Here is a 21,190-nt window from a genome sequence, read left to right on the forward strand (position 1 = left end):
GACAGGGACAGTACAAGACACCAACTTGGTAAAGAGGCTTGCGCGTGCCTAATGTCTGCTGGAATTTCTTGGAGCCGTATTGCACCTCCTCTTCCAACATTGCAGACTGTCTTTAAGTGGCATTGACCACCAGCTATATCCAATATGTGTAGCCAAGGGTGAAGGGCACTGGCTGCACACTTCAGTTGTGTAAAGCAATGGGCAGCATCAATTTACCTACGACACAATGAATCAGTGCAGGCTAATCACGCGCCATAATCCCTAAGCCCATTTTTGGCTGTTTTCCAACGTAACCCTCACTACTCCCAGTCAGTGAGAGGCGCATGGTCAGTGAGGGGAGACTTGGCCTGACTGGGTATAGTTGGGAATTTGGTTCAAAGTGGGAATTCAACTGGTAAATCCTTTTCAAGTTCAATTTTAGAGTAAGGGTCAGATTCTGACCTAGAACTAACAACCTAGAACTAGCAGCCTTTAAGTAAGTTAAATAGTCTAGTTAAACGGGCAGCTGCCTTATTGGCAGTTAACTGTCAATCACCTGAAAGCCCTTGCCTGAATAGGTGTTGATTACTATAGCAGGAAGCTAAGCTAGGGAGTGACAAATCACAGCTCTATGTAAGAAAGGGACTTTTAAAGCGTATGGTCAGTAAGAGGCGTATGGTCAATGAGGGGAGACTTTGGTCTGAGCGAGACAGAGAACAAGTGAGTATATTTGGGAGTTTTTGAGTACTGTTGAAGAGTCGTGCGGACTCAAAACGTTGACTGTGCTCCCTTCCACAGATACTGCCAGACCTGCTGAGTTTTTCCAGGTATTTTTGTTTTAGTTTGAGTATAATTAGGAATTTGGTTCCAAGTGTGAATTCAGTGCACAGGGGGAACGAGGTGCTTTAGGTAAGGTTTACTGCAAGAAGTAAAGCGTGCTGACTGGGGAGTTCGGTGGAGGGCAAGGAAGAGGTGCTTTTTCTTCTCTTTTTCAGCCTCCAGTACTTGATTTCCACTTTGGTGCAGGAGCAGGTAAACCAGTAACTGGTATTATTAGTTTTATCACTATTGTAAGTACTGTATTGTTTTATCAGTATTGTAAAGTTTCCTGGCAGTTCCAAAACCAATTAGGAGGTGTTGGCTTTATTAATTATAATTAATTAGCAATTATTAATTAATTAACACATATTGGAGATGGCAGAGCAGGTGATGTGCTGCAATTTCAGGATGTGGGAGCTTCTGGATGCCAGTGTGATCCAGGGCAAATGTGTCTGCAGTAAGTGTTTGAGGCTGCAGGAGCTTCAGCTCTGAGTTATTGAGCCGGAGGCCGAGCTGCAGACACTGTGGCACAGAAGGGAGGGGGAAACTTACCTGGACACTTTACTGAAGGAGGGGGTCACACCCTTTAGGATAGGGTCTTCTGATTTGGTCAGGGACAGGAGGGTGTGACTGCAAGTGAGGCAGGTAAGGGGGTCCAGGGGGCAGGAGTGCAGGAGCCTTGACTCTTGCAATTGTCTAATAGGTTTGAGGTTTTTTTTCAGTTTGTTTGGGTGAGAGTGGGGGCTGCAGGGTGGATGAGCTGATTGGCCATGGCACTGTGGTACAGGAAGCCATTCAAGAGCAGGGCATTACAATGAATGTAGTGGTAGAGGGGACAGTATAATCAGAGGGATTGACACTGTTCTCTGCAGCAAAGAGCATGAGTCCAGATGGGTGTGTTGCCTGCCCGGTGCCAGGGTTTGGGACATCTGCTCAGGGTTGGAGAGGAACTCGCAGTGGGAGGGGGTTACAGTTGTCGTGGTCCATGTAGGTACTAACGACACAGGCCGGACAAAGAAGGAGGTTCTGCATAGTCAGTATGAGGAGCTTGGCACCAAATTAAGAAGCAGAACCTCAAAGGTCATAATCTCTGGATTATTATCTGAGCCATGTGCAAATTGGCATAGGGCAAACCAAATTAGGGAGATGAATGCGTAGCTCAAAGTCCGGTGTGGGAGAAGTGGGTTCCAGTTCGTGGGGCACTGGCACCAGCACTGGGGAAAGTGGGAACTGTACCGTTGGGATGGTCTACACCTGAAATGTCCTGGGACCAGTGTTCTTGCAAGCCATATAACTAGGGAAATAGGGAGGGTTTTAAACTAAGTAGTGGGGGCAAGGGTACAAATTTGGGAAGATGTGATAAATCAAAGAGTAGAGACAAGGCAAAAGGGAAAGGTAATATTATGGGAAATAAAAACAGGCCATGACAGGAAGGGATAGAGAGTACAAATCTAACAGTAAATCAATAGATGAGACTAGAGGTTATAAAAATAATAAAAGGATAAAACTACAGGCTCTGTACCTGAATGCACAAAGTATTCAAAACAAAACAGATGAACTGACAGTGCACATAGAAATAAATAAGTACAATTTAATAGCTATTACAGAGGACTGTTACAAATGCTGCAGAGGACATGGATTGGGACCTGAATATTGAAGGATACGGGGCATTTAGGAAGGACAGGAAGTGAGGAAAAGGTGGAGGGGTGGCTCTGTTAGTTAATAATGGTATTAGCATAATAGAGAGGGATGACCTAAGTTCAGAAAAGCGGGATGTAGAAACAATTTGGGCAGAGATGAGAAACGGTAATGGCAATAAGTCATTTGTGGGAGTTGTGTACAGGCCCCCTAACAGTAACCACATGGTAGGATGGAGCATAAAGGAAGAAATAACTGGAGCTTGTCAGAAAGGCACACGGATAATCATGGGAGATTCTAATCTACATATAGACTGGAAAAGTCAGATGGGCAAACATAGCCTAGATGAGGAGTTCATAGAATGGTTCCGGGATAGTTTCTTAGAACAGCACGTTCTGGAGCCAAATAGAGAGTGGGCTACTCTAGACCTGTTGTTGTGCACCGAGATGGGATTAATTAACGATCTCATAGTGAAGGTGCCCCTAGATAGCAGTGACCATGATATGATTGAATTTTACATTCAGTTTGAGGAAGAGAGGATTGGGTCCAAGACTATGTTTTTAAACTTAAATAAGGGCAATTATGAAAGCAGAGCTGGCTAAAGTGAATTGGCAAATTAGGTTAAGGGATAGGTCAATAGAGATGCAGTGGCAAATATTTAAGGGGATATTTCAGAATAGATACATTCCAACGAGTAAAAAAAAGTCCAAGGGATGGACTCACCATCCGGGGTTAACTAGAAAAGTTAAAGATAGTATCAAACTTAAAGAAATAGCATAAAATTGTGCAAAGATAGGTGGAAGATACAGAAGACTGGACAGAATATAAGGAACAGCAAAGGATGGCTGACAGATTAAAAAACAGGGAAAAATTGGAGTATAAGAGAAAGCAAGCCAGAAATATAAAAACAGATAGTGAGGGTTTCTAAAAATATTTAAAATAGAAACAAGTTAACAAAGTGAGCGTTGGTCCTATAGAAAATGAGCCTGGAGAATTGATAATGGAAGACAAGGAAATAATAGATGAATTGAACAGGTATTTTGCAATTTCTTCACTATTAGAGGATACAAGTAACATCCCAAAAGCAGCTATGAAACATGAAATGGAAGGGAGGGAGGAACTCAGGAAAATTACAATCACCAGAGAAGTGGTACTGTTGGAGCTGCGGGCTGACAAGAATTCGGGTCCTGATGGACTTCATCCTAGAGTCTTAAAACAAGTGGCTAGTGAGATAGTTGATGCATTGGATTTAATTTTCCAAAACTCCCTGGACTGGGGGAAGGTCCCATTAGATTGCAAGACAGCAAATGTAACTCCATTATTCAAAAAGGGAGGGAAACAGAAAACAAGAAACTACAGGCCGGTTAGCTTAACATCTGTCATAGGGAAAACGTTAGAAGCTATTATTACAGAAGCTATAGCAGGGCACTTGGATAAGTTCAAAGTAATCAGGCAGAGTCAACATGGTTTTTTGAAAGGGAAATAATGTTTAACCAACTTATTGGAGTTTTTTGAGGTAGTAACATGTGCTGTGGATAAAGGGGAACCAGTGGATGTACTGTACTTAGATTTCCACTAGGCTTTTGATAAAGTGTCACATCAAATGTTATTGTGGAAAATAAAAGCTCACAGTATAGGGGGTAACATATTGGCATGGAAAAGAAGATTGGCTAGCTAACAGGAAGCAGAGAGTAGGCATAAATGGGTCTTTGTCAGGTTGGCAAGATGTAACGAGTGGTGTGACACAGGGATCAGTGCTAGGACCTTGACTGTTTACAATTTATATAAATGACTTGCATGAAGGGGCTGATGGGATGGTTACCAAATTTGCTGATGACACAAAGATAGGTAGGAAAGTAAGTTGTGAAGAGGGCAAAAGGAGGCTACAAAAAGATATAGATAGGTTAAGTGAGTAGGCAAAGATCTGGCAAATGGAGTACAATGCAGGAAAATGTGAAATTGTCCATTTTGGCAGGAAGAATAAAAGAGCAGCATATTATCTAAATGGTGAGAGATTGCAGAGCTCAGAAATGCAGAGGGATCTGGGTGTCTTAGTGCATGAATCACAAAAGGTTAATGTGTAAGTACAGCAAGTAAATAGGAATGCTAACAGAACGTTATTGTTTATTGCGAGAGGGTGTGATTAAAAAAGTAGGGAGGTTATGCTTCAGTTACACAGAGCACTAGTGAGATCACATTTGGAATACTGTGCACAGTATTGGTTACCTTCTTCAAGGAAGGAAATAAATGCGTTGGAAGCAGTTCAGATAAGGTTTACCAGACTAATATCTGGAATGAACGGGTTGTCTTACGAGGAAAGGTTGGACAGGTTAGGCTTGTATCCACTGGAGTTTAAAAGAGAAAGAAGCGACTTGACTGAAAAATATAAGATCCTGAGAGGTCTTGACAGAGTTGGAGTAAATAGGATGTTTCCTCTTGTGGGAGAATCTAGAACTAGGGGTCACTGTCTAAAAATAAGGATCACCCATTTAGAATGGAGATGAGGTGAAATTTTTTCTCTCAGAGGGTCATGTATCTTTGGAACTCTCTCCATGAAAAGGCAATGGAATCAGAGCCTTTGAATATTTTTAAGGCAGAGGTGGATAGATTCTTGGTAAACAAGGGGGTGATAGGTTATTGGGGGTAGGTGGGATGCAGATTTGAGATTACTATCAGATCAGCCATGATCTTATTAAATGGCAGAGCAGGTTCAAGGGGCCCAATGGCCTACTCCTGCTCCTTGTTCATATGTTCGTATGCATTCCTGAATTCCCTATTGGATTTGTTAGTGACAATCTTATATAGATGCTTCCTAATTTTAGACTGACCCGCAATTCGAAACATCTTTTCTAGATCTACCCTATAAAATCCCTTCATAATTTTAAAGATCTCTATCAAGTCAACACTCAGCCTTTTCTGAAGAAGAGTCCTAGCAGGTTGTCTTCAAAGGCTCTGCTTCCACTGCCTTTTCAGGGAGAGAGTTCCAAAGATTCATGACCCTCTGAGAGAAAAAATTTCACCTCATCTCCATTCTAAATGGGTGATCCTTATTTTTAAACAGTGACCCCTAGTTCTAGGTCGTCTTTCCCGACAGTTATAACCTCTCCAATTCTTGTGTCATCTTTGAAAATCTGTTTTCCATTTTTCCTCCAGTCCCTCTATATCCTTGTAGTAATATTTGGACAGCACAGACACTATGGGCTGAATGGCCTCTTTCTGCACTGTAACTTTTCTATGGTTCTATGGAAACGTGAACTGTGCACATTTGTGATTTCTTTGTTTGTGTGCCTGTGTGCGCTTACGACACTCCCAACTTTTCTGATGATTAACTTCTTCATCATGACCTGGTTATTAAAGTATTGGAGAGAGGTATTTCAGTGCATTGTGATATGCCTTTGTGTCAATATAGTCCACATACACAACCAAGCATTGTGGTGAAGAGTACCTTGCAGTCCAGAGTAACTTGTCTATAGTCAGAGTATTCTGCAGATGTGGAAAGGGTAAGAATTCAATGTGGTATTTTGGAGTGTGTGAAGTTTACTGCAGCTGGTTACAATTTACAAGATATGGAGATGCACTGGAGAATTCTCAGTAAAATATTGATGAACCTCTTTATTAAGTTATTATAAAACTGATTGAATTCAAAAATAATGGAACTATTTCATCCAAAATGACTGTAAAATATAATTACTTTCAAAAGTGATGAATTCTCATTGTATATTTTTCTCTGATTCTGAGAAATAGTTAATTAAAATTTACAGAAATTCAAATGCTTGGTGATGGACAGGAAAATGGCAAAGAAAATATGTGGCTGAATTTCCAGATGTTTGCCACCAGGTGGCAGCCTCAGCCACGGTTGGACAGATTGGATAATGATGGGAAAACTCAGCAGGTCTGGCAGCATCGACGGAGAAGAAAAGAGTTGACGTTTCGAGTCCTCATGACCCTTCGACAGAACTCTTTTTAAACGAATGTGCTAATTAAGAATGGATGGTAGGGCACTCAAGGTATAGCTCTAGTGGGGGTGTTTTTTTTTAAAATAATGGAAATAGGTGGGAAAAGCAAAATCTTTATAATTTATTGGGAAAAAAAGGAAGGGGGAAACAGAAAGGGGGTGGGGATGGAGGAGGGAGCTCACGACCTAAAGTTGTTGAATTCAATATTCAGTCCGGAAGGCTGTAAAGTGCCTAGTCGGAAGATGAGGTGTTGTTCCTCCAGTTTGCGTTGGGCTTCACTGGAACAATGCAGCAAGCCAAGGACAGACATGTGGGCAAGAGAGCAGGGTGGAGTGTTAAAATGGCAAGCGACAGGGAGGTTTGGGTCATTCTTGCGGACAGACCGCAGGTGTTCTGCAAAGCGGTCGCCCAGTTTACGTTTGGTCTCTCCAATGTAGAGGAGACCACATTGGGAGCAACGAATGCAGTAGACTAAGTTGGGGGAAATGCAAGTGAAATGCTGCTTCACTTGAAAGGAGCGTTTGGGTCCTTGGACAGTGAGGAGAGAGGAAGTGAAGGGGCAGGTGTTGCATCTTTTGCGTGGGCATGGGGTGGTGCCATAGGAGGGGGTTGAGGAGTAGGGGGTGATGGAGGAGTGGACCAGAGGGAGCGATCCCTACGGAATGCCGATAGGGGGGGTGAAGGGAAGATGTGTTTGGTGGTGGCATCATGCTGGAGTTGGCGGAAATGGCGGAGGATGATCCTTTGAATGCGGAGGCTGGTGGGGTGATAAGTGAGGACAAGGGGGACCCTATCATGTTTCTGGGAGGGAGGAGAAGGTGTGAGGGCGGATGCGCGGGAGATGGGCCGGACACGGTTGAGGGCCCTGTCAACGACCGTGGGTGGAAAACCTCGGTTAAGGAAGAAGGAGGACATGTCAGAGGAACTGTTTTTGAAGGTAGCATCATCGGAACAGATGCGACGGAGGCGAAGGAACTGAGAGAATGGGATGGAGTCCTTACAGGAAGCGGGGTGTGAGGAGCTGTAGTCGAGATAGCTGTGGGAGTCGGTGGATTTGTAATGGATATTGGTGGACAGTCTATCACAAGAGATTGAGACAGAGAGGTCAAGGAAGGGAAGGGAAGTGTCAAGAGATGGACCACGTGAAAATGATGGAGGGGTGGAGATTGGAAGCAAAATTAATAAATTTTTCCAAATCCCAACGAGAGCATGAAGTGGCACCGAAGTAACCATCGATTTACCGGAGAAAGAGTTGTGGAAGGGAGCCGGAGTAGGACTGGAACAAGGAATGTTCCACATATCCCATAAAGAGACAGGCATAGCTGGGGCCCATGCGGGTACCCATAGCCACACCTTTTATTTGGAGGAAGTGAGAGGAGTTGAAGGAGAAATTGTTCAGCAAGAGAACAAGTTCAGCCAGACGGAGGAGAGTAGTGGTGGATGGGGATTGTTCGGGCCTCTGTTCGAGGAAGAAGCTAAGGGCCCTCAGACCATCCTGGTGGGGGATGGAGGTGTAGAGGGATTGGACGTCCATGGTGAAGAGGAAGCGGTTGGGGCCAGGGAACTGGAAATTGTTGATGTGACGTAAGGTGTCAGAGGAATCACGGATGTAGGTGGGAAGGGACTGGACAAGGGGAGAGAGAAGGGAGTCAAGATAACGAGAAATGAGTTCTGTGGGGCAGGAGCAAGCTGAGACGATCGGTGTACCGGGGCAGTTTTGTTTGTGGATTTTGGGTAGGAGATAGAAGCGGGCCGTCCGAGGTTGGGCGACTATCAGGTTGGAAGCTGTGGGAGGGAGATCCCCAGAGAAGATGAGGTCAGTGACAGTCCTGGAAACAATGGCTTGATGTTCAGTGGTGGGGTCATGGTCCAGGGAGAGGTAGGAGGAAGTGTCTGCGAGTTGACGCTCAGCCTCTGCGAGGTAGAGGTCAGTGCGCCAGACAACAGCACCACCCTTGTTAGCGGGTTTGATGACAATGTCAGAGTTGGACCTGAGAGAATGGAGTGCAGTAAGTTCAGAGAGAACTGTCGAAGGGTCATGAGGACTCGAAACGTCAACTCTTTTCTTCTCCGCCGACGCTGCCAGACCTGCTGAGTTTTTCCAGGTAATTCTGTTTTTGTTTTTGTTTTTATATTTTTATATATATATATATATATATATATATACATATATGGATAATGATGGGGTTTGCTGTACGTGATGCTTCATGGAAGATGTACCGTGTTGGTTTTGCACAGTGAGAAAAACAACTCGACAGTGCTCAAGTTTGATTAATGATACCTCAAAGCCACAAACTGAGAAAACCCATCTACCCTCCAAGTTACCACGAGACACCAACAATAGCAAAGCTCCCTACCTCTTTTGGGGACAGAGTAGAGTTTGTCCTCAATTCCTTTTCCGGTCTTTTGCTGAAACACTAACACAAAGTCATATCAGTACTTGTTGTAAGTTCCTGAGCAATAACATTTGATCTTTACCTCTCTTGGAGTCTCCTCTGGCCAACATTAACCCAATCGGATACACTTGGGGCTGGGTTTGAAGCACTGATGTCATTGCAAGAGTATAACCAAAAATTTGTACATTCATTGAGATATGTTCACTTAATCATAGTTCACATTGATTCTTTTGGTGGATGTTGAATAACATTCTTATCAAAGAGTCTAGATGGAGAGTTTTCGGGTCATAGAATCATAGAATGGTTACAGCACAAATGGAGGTCATTTGGCCTGTCATGTCTGTGCTGGCTCTTTACCAGAGCGATTCATTTAGTCCCACTCACCAGCCTTTTCCCCACGGCCCTGCTCTTTTCAGACAATGATCCAATTCCCTTTTGAAAGCCACGATTGAATCCATCTCCACCACACTCTCAGGCATTCCAAATTTAACCACTGCTGCAAAAAAACTGTTTTTCCTCATGTTGCCTTTGGGTATTTTGTCAATTACCTTAAACCAGTGTCCTCAGGTCCTTGACCTTTCTGCTAAGGGGAACAGTTTCTCTCCATCTATTCTGTCCAGACCCCATATGATTTTGAATACCTCTATCAGATCCCCTCTTAATCTTCTCTTCTCTAAGGAGTACAACCCCAGTTTCTCCAATTTATACGCGTAACTGAAGTTCCTCATCCTTGAACCCATTCTGGTGAATATTTTCTGCACCCTCTCTGAAGGCTAACTTTAACCCAACACCCTAACCCTAATCCTTCCTAAAGTGCAGTGGAAAAATTGGATACAATACTCCAGTTGGGGCTGAACTAGTGTTTTGTAAAGGTTCATCATAACTTCCTTGCTTTTGTACCCTATGCCTCGATTTCAGAAGCCCAAAATCTTGTATGCTCTTTTACCACTTTCTCTACCTGCCCTGTCACCTTTAATGCTTGTTCACATATGCAACCCCGCCCCCACCCCAATCTCTCTATACCTCTGCCCTCTTTCGAATTATATGCTTTAGTTTATATTGCTTCTCCTCGTTCTTCCTATTAAAATGTTGTACCTTCCAACTTAGAATGATATACTACTGCACAGAAAGCAAGCCATTCAGTTTAAACCACCAATGATGGTGCTTACCTTTGACTACAACTATCGCCTATTCTAATGCTCTCCTAGTTTTCTCCCACCTTCCACCATCTGTGAACTTGAGCCATATATAACTCTGCTGCCTGTATCCTAACTCGTATTATTCAGCCATCACCATGATGCTCATTGATCTATTTTGGCTACTAGTCAGGTATGCCTTAATTTTAAAACTCTTAACCTTGTTTTCAAATTCCTCCATGGCTTTCGCCCTGCCCTATCACTGTAACAACTCTGCAATCCGCTGAGATTTCTGCATTTCTCCAGTCCTGGCCTCTTAAGCATCCCCAATTTCCTTTGCTGCACCATTGGTGGCCATGTCTTCAGCTGCTTGGGCCCTAAGTTCTGGAATTCCCTCCTTAAGCTGCACCACTTCTCTCCTTTAAGATGCTCCTTAAAACCTACCTCTTTGATCAAGCACTGATACCTAATACCTCTTTCTATCTTCTTTCAGGCAGTACATTCCAGTTCATAACAACTCGCTTCTAAAATAATTCTCCTCATCTCCCCTCTGGTACTTTTTTCCAATTACCTTCAATATGTTCTTTCATTACTGACCAGCTTTCCAGTGGGAATAATTTCTTTGTATTTGATTTGTCTAAAATCCTGTCTCCACTCTGTCTATCACTGTGAGAAGGCGATAAACTGGTGGAGATCCCATCTTGCCTTATCTGTGCTAGGACCCATTTCCAAACTGAATGATGGACAACCCACGGGTGCAGCTGTTTGACAGTAAATGGTTTATTGGTTCTACTCCTCTCTACAATTGGGAGTCAATGTGTTTTTTTGAATGCTGGAGACTACAGTGATCATAACTTTCAATATTTGTTTGTTCCTATCACAAGGTCCAGGATAGTCACTAAACAGCTACAGTTTCTTCATTGTTTCACTCACTCCAAACTGAAACCAGATGATAGCCAGACCCTAAATAACCAACCGATGGGAAGGGATAGTTGTAGGATATGCAGGTTGGGGACAAGGCTATAAAATTATTCTGTCCAATCAGAAAAAATTAAAGGGGGCTCTACCACAATACAACTTGGATTTATATAGCACTTTGAATGCAATTAAACTTCCAAAGCAGCTTCACGGGGATGTTACCAGTGAAAATTTGACACCAAGTCACATGAGGAGATATTAGGACAGGTGACTGCAAGTTTAATTAAAGAGGGCAGTTTCAAGGAGCATCAAAAAGAAGGAGAGGCAGAGAGGTGGAGGGAATTCCAGAGGTTAGGGTCCAGGCAGCTGAAGGCATGGCTGCCAATGGTGGAGCGATTAAAATTGGGGATACGCAAGAGGCTAGAACAGGAGGAGCACAGAAATCTCGGAGATTGTAGGGCTGGAGGAAGTTACAGAGATAGGGAGGGGTGAGGCCATGGAGGGATTTGAAAGCAAGGGTCAGAATTTTAAAACTGAGGCATTGCTTGACCGGGAGCCAGTGTAGGTCAGGGAGCAGCGAGGTGATGGTGAATGGGACTTAGTACAAATTAGGATATAGACAGCAGAGTTTTGGGTGAGAGCTGAAGTTTATAGAATGATGGGGATAGGAGGCTGCTAGGAGCATATTGGAGCAGTCAAGTCGACAGCTAACAAAGGTGAGATGAGGCAGGAGTGGAGTCGGATGATGTTACAGTGGTGGAATGAGATGGAGATGCGCTTGGTTTCTGCTTCTGTTTCTGCTTTATTTGCGCTGGCATCACAGTCTGAAAAGCTGTACCTGCTTTGATTCAAGCTCCAGATATATTCAGGTACTAATCACCCATCTTAATCTAAAATCTGAGCCACATACAAACAATGACTTTGGGGAGTTTTGCTTTTTTTTATTAGACATTGCTGGCAAGATGGGCATTTGTTGCCCATCTCTAATTGCCCTTGAGCTGAGTGGCTTGCTAGGCCATTTCAGAGGGCAGTTAATGAGTTTTTACAACAATTGATGATAGCTTCATGGTCACCTTCGCTGAGATTAGCTTTCAATTCCAGATTTATTAATTGAATTTAAATTCCACCAACTGCCATGCTGGGATTTGAACTCATGTCCCCTGGGCCTCTGGATTACTAGTCCAGTGACATTACTACTATGCTACCATCCCCCATTTGGGTCTCCTGCAGTCTGATTCAACTTATTACCATTATTGGCCCAAATGTCCTAAATTGGTTAACAAGAGTGACATTAATAAAAAATCCCATTGATACTGAGCCACAGTAAGAGATCTCGGGCGAGACAACATCCGCATGACCCACCCCACAAGCGTTAAGTGCTACAGGGCGGACTAACCAGGGTCGAGTGGGACCTCCGCCCCACGTTGGGGAGGAAGTCCCGCCCCCTGGAGCTGCCAGCCAATTTGATTGGTTGGCAGCTACATCAGTCCTGGCAGCACCCAGAAGGCATCAGTGGCTGCTGCAGGGACTGCAGAAGGTAAAGTAGATCAAGACCCATGGAGCCCTGGGGCAGATAAGCCCAGGGTCTTGGACCGGGAGGGTTTGGGTAGGTTAGGGAGGGGGGGGGTTTAAGGGAGGGAGCGGGGTGTGGGGGGGTTGGGGGGGGGGGGCAGTGGCACGGGGTTCCACCTAACAGGAGCCAACCCACAATTAGCAAAGGACAGCCCCCAAAGAGTGAACCCCCCTCCTACCAACCTTTAGACGTTTAAGTGAAAAGGTCAGGTTGCCTTCTCCTGCCAGACTGCTGACGCCAAACGTTTTGTGACTTGGGCAGCATATTATCCGGGTCAGTTGGCTTGATAATAAGCCTAATTGACCCTTGACTATTTAACTATGGCAGACAGGCTGCCGATTTCACGCTCACCCACCTCCCATATTATGGGGGTGAGCTTGGGGTTGGGCGGGAAGGTGGTGGGGTGGGTGCCCACCCTTTTTTTATGTGCCCACACCCCCACGGGAAACATGCCCACTGGGGGCACCATAAAATTCAGCCCATTAGTTTGTTCAGAGAGGTCAGTTTTAAGGAGCATTTTAAAGGAGGAGAGAGTGAAGTGGAGAAATTTTAGGGAAGTCCGGAGCTTAGGGCTAAATCTGTTGGAGGCCTGGCCTTCAATAGTGGCGCAATTAAAATCAAGAATGTAGAAGAGGCCAGAAATGAAGATGCACAGAGATCTCAAATGCTTTACAGGCCCTTCAGATATAGGGAGGGACAGAAGGGGCCATTCAGCCCATCATGCCTCTGCCAGTTCTTTGAAAGAACTTTCCAATTAGTCCCACTCTCCACTTCACACTTTACCCACAGTCCTGTATTATTTTTCCACGTATATTTGGAATTCCCTTTTGAAAGTTTCAACTGAATCTGCTACCTTGCTTCTCCAGAGCCCGAAGCTCTGGAACACTCGCCTAAATTTCCTCACCCCTCTCTCCTCCTTTAAGATGCTCTTTGGAATCTACCTTTTGGAACAAGCTAATATCTCTTAATGTGGCTTAGTTTCAAAAGTATGTTTTTATTAATATCACTCTCGTTAACCACTTTGGGACATTTTACGATGTTGAATGTGCTACATAAATGCCAGCTGCTGTTGTATGAGTTTATTGAATAGGTTTTGTGTTTATTAGTTTTGCCAGTTTTCAGAGTTGGCATTTTTCACTGGTGTACGAATGAGGAATTCATTTAAAAACGTCATGTGCGATGAAACTCATGAGAACTGAGGTGAGGCCCTGAAAGGATAGCTGGAATCACAGGTGGCCCCTCTCTTCAGTCTTAATCACACAATACTCCTCAGTAAAACTTGTACTTAACCCCTTGGAGTACAATGCTATTGAAATGAGATCTAAGTGCCTGGGATCAAACAGGTCAATAATGTTAATAAATTGAATCAGACTGCAGGAAACACTCAACAATCCTATTGATTGGGCAGTAAGTAGTTTAATTGATGTGATTTCAGTTTGTGCTGAGACCTGCAGTCTTTTAATGGTCTAAACTACATCAGCACTATTAATAAATCCCTGAGCACACACAGAGCTGAGTGAATCAGCCAGCTTCTCATAGTCAAACTTGTTTTTTGAGAAAGGGTTGGTAGTAATGGGGAGGACTATTTTCCTTTCCTAAACAGAAGTCTAATTTGCAAAACTCTTATTTATGTATATGGAAATTACAGCTCAAAGGGAAGCCATTCGGCCTATCGACTACTTGCTAACTTTTCGGTTGAAGCTGTCAACTTTAATCCCATTCATTGAATCCTTCCATATTCCTCCTCTTCAAACCATAAAATCTCACAGCACAGAAGGAGTCCATTTGGTCCATTAGACCTGTGCTGGTTCTTTGAAAGAATCCAATTAGTCCCATTCTCCCTACTCTTCCCCCATAGCCCAGTAAATGTTTCCTTTACATGTATTTATCCAATTTCCTTTTGAAAGTTCCTATTGAATCTGTTTCCATCCTGCTTTCAGGCAGCACATTCCAGATCACAACAACTCGCTGCGTGAAAATAAAGTTCTCCTCATCTCCCCTCTTTTGCCAATTACCTTAAATCACCACCCCATGCCCACGCAAAAAATGCAATACCTGCCCCTTCACTTCCTCTCTCCTCACCGTCCAAGGACCCAAACACTCCTTTCAAGTGAAGCAGCATTTCACTTGCATTTCCCCCAACTTAGTCTACTGCATCCGTTGCTCCCAATGTGGTCTCCTCTACATTGGAGAGACCAAACGTAAACTGGGCGACCGCTTTGCAGAACACCTGCGGTCTGTCCGCAAGAATGACCCAAGCCTCCCTGTCGCTTGCCATTTCAACACTCCACCCTGCTCTCTTGCCCACATGTCTGTCCTTGGCTTGCTGCATTGTTCCAGTGAAGCCCAACGCAAACTGGAGGAACAACACCTCATCTTCCGACTAGGGACTTTACAGCCTTCTGGACTGAATATTGAATTCAACAACTTTAGGTCGTAAGCTCCCTCCCCCATCCCCACCCCCTTTCTGTTTCCCCCTTCCCCCTTTTTTTTCCAATAAATTATAAAGATTTTCCTTTTCCCACCTATTTCCATTATATAAAAAAAAACCCACTAGAGCTATACCTTGAGTGCCCTACCATCCATTCTTAATTAGCACATTCGTTTAGATAATATCACCAACTTTAATTTTAACACCTATGTGTTCTATTGTACTATTGTCGTTGGCATCTTTTGATGATCTGCTTCTATCACTGCTTGTTTGTCCCTACAACCACACCCCCCCAACCCCCCCCTCCACCTCTTTGTCTCTCTATCTCTCCGCCCCCCACACACACATCTTAAACCAGCTTATATTTCAACTCTTTCTTGGACTCGAACGCAAGTTCTGTCGAAGGGTCATGAGGACTCGAAACGTCAACTCTTTTCTTCTCCGCCGATGCTGCCAGACCTGCTGAGTTTTTCCAGGTAATTCTGTTTTTGTTTTACCTTAAATCAGTGTCTGTCTGGTTACTGACCCTCCTGCCAGTTGAAACAATTGCTCCCTGTTTACTCTGTCAAAACCCTTCATGATTTTGAACACCTCTATTAAATTTCTCCTTAACCTTCCCTGCTCTGAGGAAAACAATCTCAGCTTCTCTAGCCTCTCCACATTAACTGAAGTCCCTCATCCCCAGTATCTCCTCTGCACCTTCTCCGAGGCCTTGACATTCTCCCTAAAGTGCGGTGCCCACAATTGAACACAATACTTCAGCTGAGGCCCAGCCAGTGATCTTGGGGCCTCTGTTCCAGCTGGTTAACCATAAGACATAGGAGCAGAAATTAGGCCATTCGGCCCATCGAGTCTGCTCCACCATTCAATCATGGCCGATAAGTTTCTCAACCCATTCTCCCGCCTTTTCCCCGTAACCTTTGATCCCCTTACCAATCAAGAACCTATCTATCTTGGTCTTAAATACATTCAATGACCTGGCCTCCACAGCCTTCTGTGGTAACGAATCCCATAGATTCACCACTCTCTTGGCTAAAGAAGTTTCTCCTCATCTCTGTTCTAAAAGGTCTTCCCTTTACTCTGAGGTTGTGCCCTCGGGTCCTAGTCTCTCCTACTAATGGAAACATCTTCCCCGCGTCCACTTTATCCAGGCCTTTCAGTATTCTGTAATTTTCAATCAGATACCCCCTCATCCTTCTAAACTCCATCGAGTATAGACTCAGAGTCCTCAAACGTTCCTCATAAGTTAAGCTTTTCATTCCTGGGATCATTCTCGTGAACCTCCTCTGGACCCTCTCCAGGGCCAGCACATCCTTCCTGAGATACAGGGCCAAAAATTGCTCACAATATTCTAAATGTGGTCTGACCAAAGCCTTATAAAGCCTCAGCAGCACATCCCTGCTTTTATATTCTAGTCCTCTCAAAATAAATGCCAGCATTGCATTTGCCTTCCTAACTACCGACTCAACCTGCAAGTTAACCTTAAGACAATCCTGGACTAGGACTCCCAAGTCCCTTTGCACTCCAGATTTCTGAATTCTCTCCCCATTTAGAAAATAGTCTATGCCTCTATTCTTCCTACCAAAGTGCATGACCTCACACTTCCCCATGTTGTATTCCATCTGCCACTTCTTTGCCCATTCTCCTAACCTGTCCAAATCCTTCTGCAGCCTCCCCGCCTCCTCAATACTATCTGTACCTCCATCTATCTTTGTATCATCTGCAAACTTAGCCAGGATGCCCTCAGTTCCTTCATCTAGATCATTAATGAATAAAGTGAAAAGTTGTGGTCCCAACACTGACCCCTGCGGAACTCCACTCGTCACCGGCTGCCATCCTGAGAAGGACCCCCTTATCCCCACTCTCTGCCTCCTGCCAGACAGCCAATCTTCTATCCATGCTAGTACCTTGTCTCTAACACCATGGGCTCTTATCTTACTGAGCAGCCTCCTGTGCGGCACCTTGTCAAAGGCCTTCTGGAAGTCCAAGTAGATAACAGCCATTGGCTCTCCTTTGTCTAACCTACTCGTTACCTCCTCAAAGAATTCTAACAGATTTGTCAGGCATGACCTCCCCTTGATGAAACCATGCTGCCTTTGCCCGATTTTACCATGCGCTTCCAAGTAATCTCATCCTTAATAATAGACTCTAAAATCTTACCAACGACCGAGGTCAGGCTAATCGGCCTGTAATTTCCCATCTTTTGCCTCACTCCCTTCTTAAACAGGGGGGTTACATTAGCGATTTTCCAGTCCTCTGGGACCCTCCCTGACTCCAGTGATTCCTGAAAGATCACCACTAACACCTCCAGTATCTCTTCAGCTATCTCCTTCAGAACTCTGGGGTGTAATCCATCTGGTCCAGGTGAGGTATCCACCTTCAGACCTTTCAGTTTTCCTAGCACCTTCTCCTTGGTAATGGCCACCATACTCACCTCTGCCCCCCGACTCTCTTGCACTTTGGGGATGTCACTCGTTCTTCCACTGTGAAGACTGACGCAAAGTACCTATTCAGTTCCTCCGCCATTTCTTTGTTCCCCACTACCACTTCTCCAGCGTCATTTTCCAGCAGCCCAGTGTCCACTTTTGCCTCTCTCTTACTCTTTATATATCTAAAAAAACTCTTGCAATCTTCTTTTACATTACTGGCTAGTTTACCCTCATATTTAATCTTCTCCCTCCTTATTTCTTTTTTAGTTGTCCTCGGTTGGTCTTTGTAGGCTTCCCAATCCCCTGGTTTCCCACTGCTCTTTGACGCATTGTATGCTTTCTCTTTAGCTTTTATGCTATCCCTGACTTCTCTTGTCAGCCATGGTTGCCTCGTCCTCCCTTTAGTATGCTTCTTCTTCTTAGGGATGAATTTTTGCTGTGTCTCCCAAATTACTCCCAGAAACTCCTGCCATTGCTGTTCCACTGTCTTTCCTGCTAGGCTCATCTCCCAGTCAATTCTGGCCAGCTCTTCCCTCATGCCTCTGTATTAGCCTTTATTCAACTGTAATACCGTTACATCTGTTTCCAGCTTTTTCCTCTCAAATTGCAGGGTAAATTCTATCATATTATGGTCACTTCCTCCTAAGGGTTCCTTCACCTTAATCGCCCTTATCAAATCTGCCTCATTACACATCACTAAATCTAGAATTGCCTGTTCCCTAGTGGGCTCCACCACAAGCTGCTCCAAATAGCCACCTCGTAGACATTCCACAAATTCCTTTTCTTGGGATCCACTACCAACCTGATTTTCCCAGTCTACCTGCATATTGAAATCCCCCATGATCACTGTAACCTTGCCTTTCTTACACAACTTTTCTACCTCCTGGTGTATCTTGTGCCCCACATCCTGACTACTATTCGGAGGCCTGTACATAACTCCCATTATGGTTTTTTTACATTTGCGATTCCTCAACTCTACCCACACAGATTCTACATCATCTCACCCTACGTCATTTCTTGCTATCGATTTAATTTCATTTCTTACTAACAAAGAAACTCCACCCCCTCTGCCAACCTGCCTATCTTTTTGATAGGATGTATATCCTTGGATATTTAGCTCCCAGTCCTGATCCCCTTGCAGCCATGTCTCCGTGATGCCCACCACATCATACCTGCCAATTTCAATCTGCGCCACAAGCTCATTTACCTCATTTCGTATACTGTGTGCATTCAGATCCAACACCTTCAGTCCTGTATTTCCCATCCCCTTTCTCATTGTCGTCCCTTTATCTGATGTGCTTGAAGTTAGATTCCTAGCCCTTTCCAAACACTCTGTCCTATTTTGTGTACTGGAGACTTTAATAGCCTCTACTGGGCTCTCCTTTCTTTTCAGTTTTTTCATAACTTTCCATGAAGTTAAATCCACCCCCCCACATGCTAACCTGCTGCTTTGTTTCCCATTAGTCATACATCTTGGAGTTTTACCCTTCCCTCACCCCCCACTTTCTAGTTTAAAGTCCTGTTGACCACCCTATTTACCCTTTTCGCTAGAACATTGGTCCCAGATCGGTTCAGGTGGAGACTGTCCCAACGGTACAGATCCCTCCTGTTCCAATACTGATGCCAGTGCCCCACCAAATGGAACCCCTCTTTCCCGCACCACTCCTTTAGCCACGTGTTTACTTCCCTTATTCTCGTGTCCCTATGCCAATTTGCACGTGGCTCAGGTAGTAATCCGGAGATTATAACCCTTGAGGACCTGTTCTTTAATTTAGTTCCTAGCTCCTGATAAATCCCCAAACAGGTCCTCTTTCTTAGTCTTACCTATGCTATTTGTCCCGACCTGGACCACAACAACTGGATCCTCCCCCTCCCTCTCCAATATCCTTTCAAGCTGGTCAGAGATGTCCCTCACCCTGGCACCGGGCAGGCAACATACCATGCAGGACTCTTGATCCTGCTTACAAAGGATGCTATCAATTCCCCTAATTATAGAATCCCCTACAACAACACAACATTCCCCAGCACCCAACACCAGCAGCTGAATTACAGAGGCCTTTCCCCACTCTGCTGTGCAGCCAGCTTTCTCTCTGGTCATCACTTGTGGAGGAAGTATTTCATTCCCACTCACTTGACCTGGAGGAGGATCAATACTCCTAATGGAGAAGAGACAAACTCATGCTCCACCTCCACCACCCTATAACATCCCATTCAGAAACCAGTAAAATCTGACACTGCTTCAGTACAAATGTTGGATTAACTATTGCTACAGTGAATGACATACCTTGAGCTATAAAGGGAGTACTGTCCATACATTGCAGTGTGGTAGGCCGAGGAATAGGTGCTGGTGGTCTCTTTACCATGTTGGCTGTGCTTTCCTTTTTGTCTTCTGGTAAAATTAAATCATAAGGGTCTTCAGCATCCACTGTCAAAGTGTATGGATCCTCCTCATCTGTCACTTTCTCATTCTCTTCCATATTTAAGCACTCTTTAGCTGTTAAAACAGTTAGGATTAGTTTCATTCCTATTCAGGATCCTAAGGATGTCAAAATATAAATCCACCAATCCCCACCTCACAGCGGATTGCACTGACAGGGAGTGTGCGCCAGAGGATTGGATATTGCTGTGGACTGACAGGGAGTGTGAGCCAAAGGATTGGATATTGCTGTGGACCCATTTTCCTTTGAATTCACCTCCTTTCGGAGAGATCAGGTTTGCTGAAGTTAGCCGAATTTGTTTAAAATCATGAAGGGTTTTGGGTAGATAGGGAGAAACTGTTTCCAGTGGCAGAAGGGTCGGTAACCAGGGTACACAGATTTAAAGTGATTGACAGAAGACCAGAGGTAACATGAAGAAACATGTTTTTTACACAGCGAGTTGTGATCTGGAATGCGCTGCCTGAAAGGGCGGTGGAAGCAGGTTCAATCATAACTTTCAAAAATAAATTTAACAAATACATGAAAAGCAAAAAACTGCCAGGCTATGGGGGAAAGAGCAGAGGGAGTAGGAAAGAGCTGGAACAGGTATGATAGGACGAATGGGCTTCTTCTGCACTGAATGATTCTGTGACTGTATAATTCTATTTCATGGAACACTAAACAGGCAGCTATGGAACTATAGGTGGAGATTGTCTATCTGTTTAATACCAATTAGCAACCCATTCATTCTTACAAAAATCCAACTTTGTAATAAGAAGTTAAGAGTGGTATTTGCATCTGGTTACCCAAAAGCAGAAGATCCGTGGTATTAAAAAGTGACAATAAGATTTAGTAGATCAAACCTGAGTTTTTACATTGACAATGTAATAAATCTCAGGAACTGAAAAGTTATTAGTCCAAAGGTCAGTTCATTAATTGTTTTATTACCTGAAGTAAATGAACAGTTACAATAACACAATGTAAGTCTAGATGAAAAAGGCCATTCAGTCCAACTTTTGTTCATCCATTCAGAAAATTCTAATAAAGTCCAATTCTGGCTTCTTGAGTATCTCTGCTGTTCATCGTTCCAGCATTGGCAGCTGTGCTTTCAGCTGCCTGAGCCCTAAACTCTGGAATTCCTGCCCTCAACCTCTCCACCCTTCTCTCCTCATTTAAGACACTGCTTAAAACGTACCTCTTTGACCAAACTTTGATAATCTGACCTAATATCCCCTTTTGTGGCTCGGTGTCATACTTTGTTAAGCACTTTGGAATGTTTTGTTGCATTAAAGGTGCTACACAAATGCAAATCGTTGTTGCTGTCACTGATCCCATGGTACTATTTTGAAGAAGAGCAGGCAAATTCCCCCTAGAGTCCTGACCAATATTTATCCCTCAACCTTAAAAAAAAAGATGAACTAGTCATTGTTGTTTGTGGGATCTTGCTGTGTACAAATTAGCTGCCACGTTTCCTACATTGCAACAGTAATTTCACTTC

The 21,190-nt window shown here is 44.1% G+C and overlaps 1 protein-coding gene across 6 annotated transcripts in view; it reads right to left on the minus strand.

The window, feature by feature from the left end:
• Positions 1–21,190, minus strand: part of LOC121284387 (B-cell scaffold protein with ankyrin repeats-like) — a 252,263-nt gene that overhangs the window by 23,658 nt on the left and 207,415 nt on the right. For all 6 annotated transcript variants that reach the window (XM_041199838.1, XM_041199859.1, XM_041199831.1 and 3 more), the window contains 2 exons: positions 19,560–19,769; positions 8,750–8,809 (listed from right to left, as the gene is read on the minus strand). In XM_041199838.1, the coding sequence (XP_041055772.1) occupies positions 8,750–8,809; positions 19,560–19,769 (270 nt within the window). The remainder of the gene's footprint in view (positions 1–8,749; positions 8,810–19,559; positions 19,770–21,190) is intronic.

Source organism: Carcharodon carcharias, chromosome 1 (assembly GCF_017639515.1).
Source record: "Carcharodon carcharias isolate sCarCar2 chromosome 1, sCarCar2.pri, whole genome shotgun sequence".
Classification (NCBI taxonomy): domain Eukaryota; kingdom Metazoa; phylum Chordata; class Chondrichthyes; order Lamniformes; family Lamnidae; genus Carcharodon; species Carcharodon carcharias.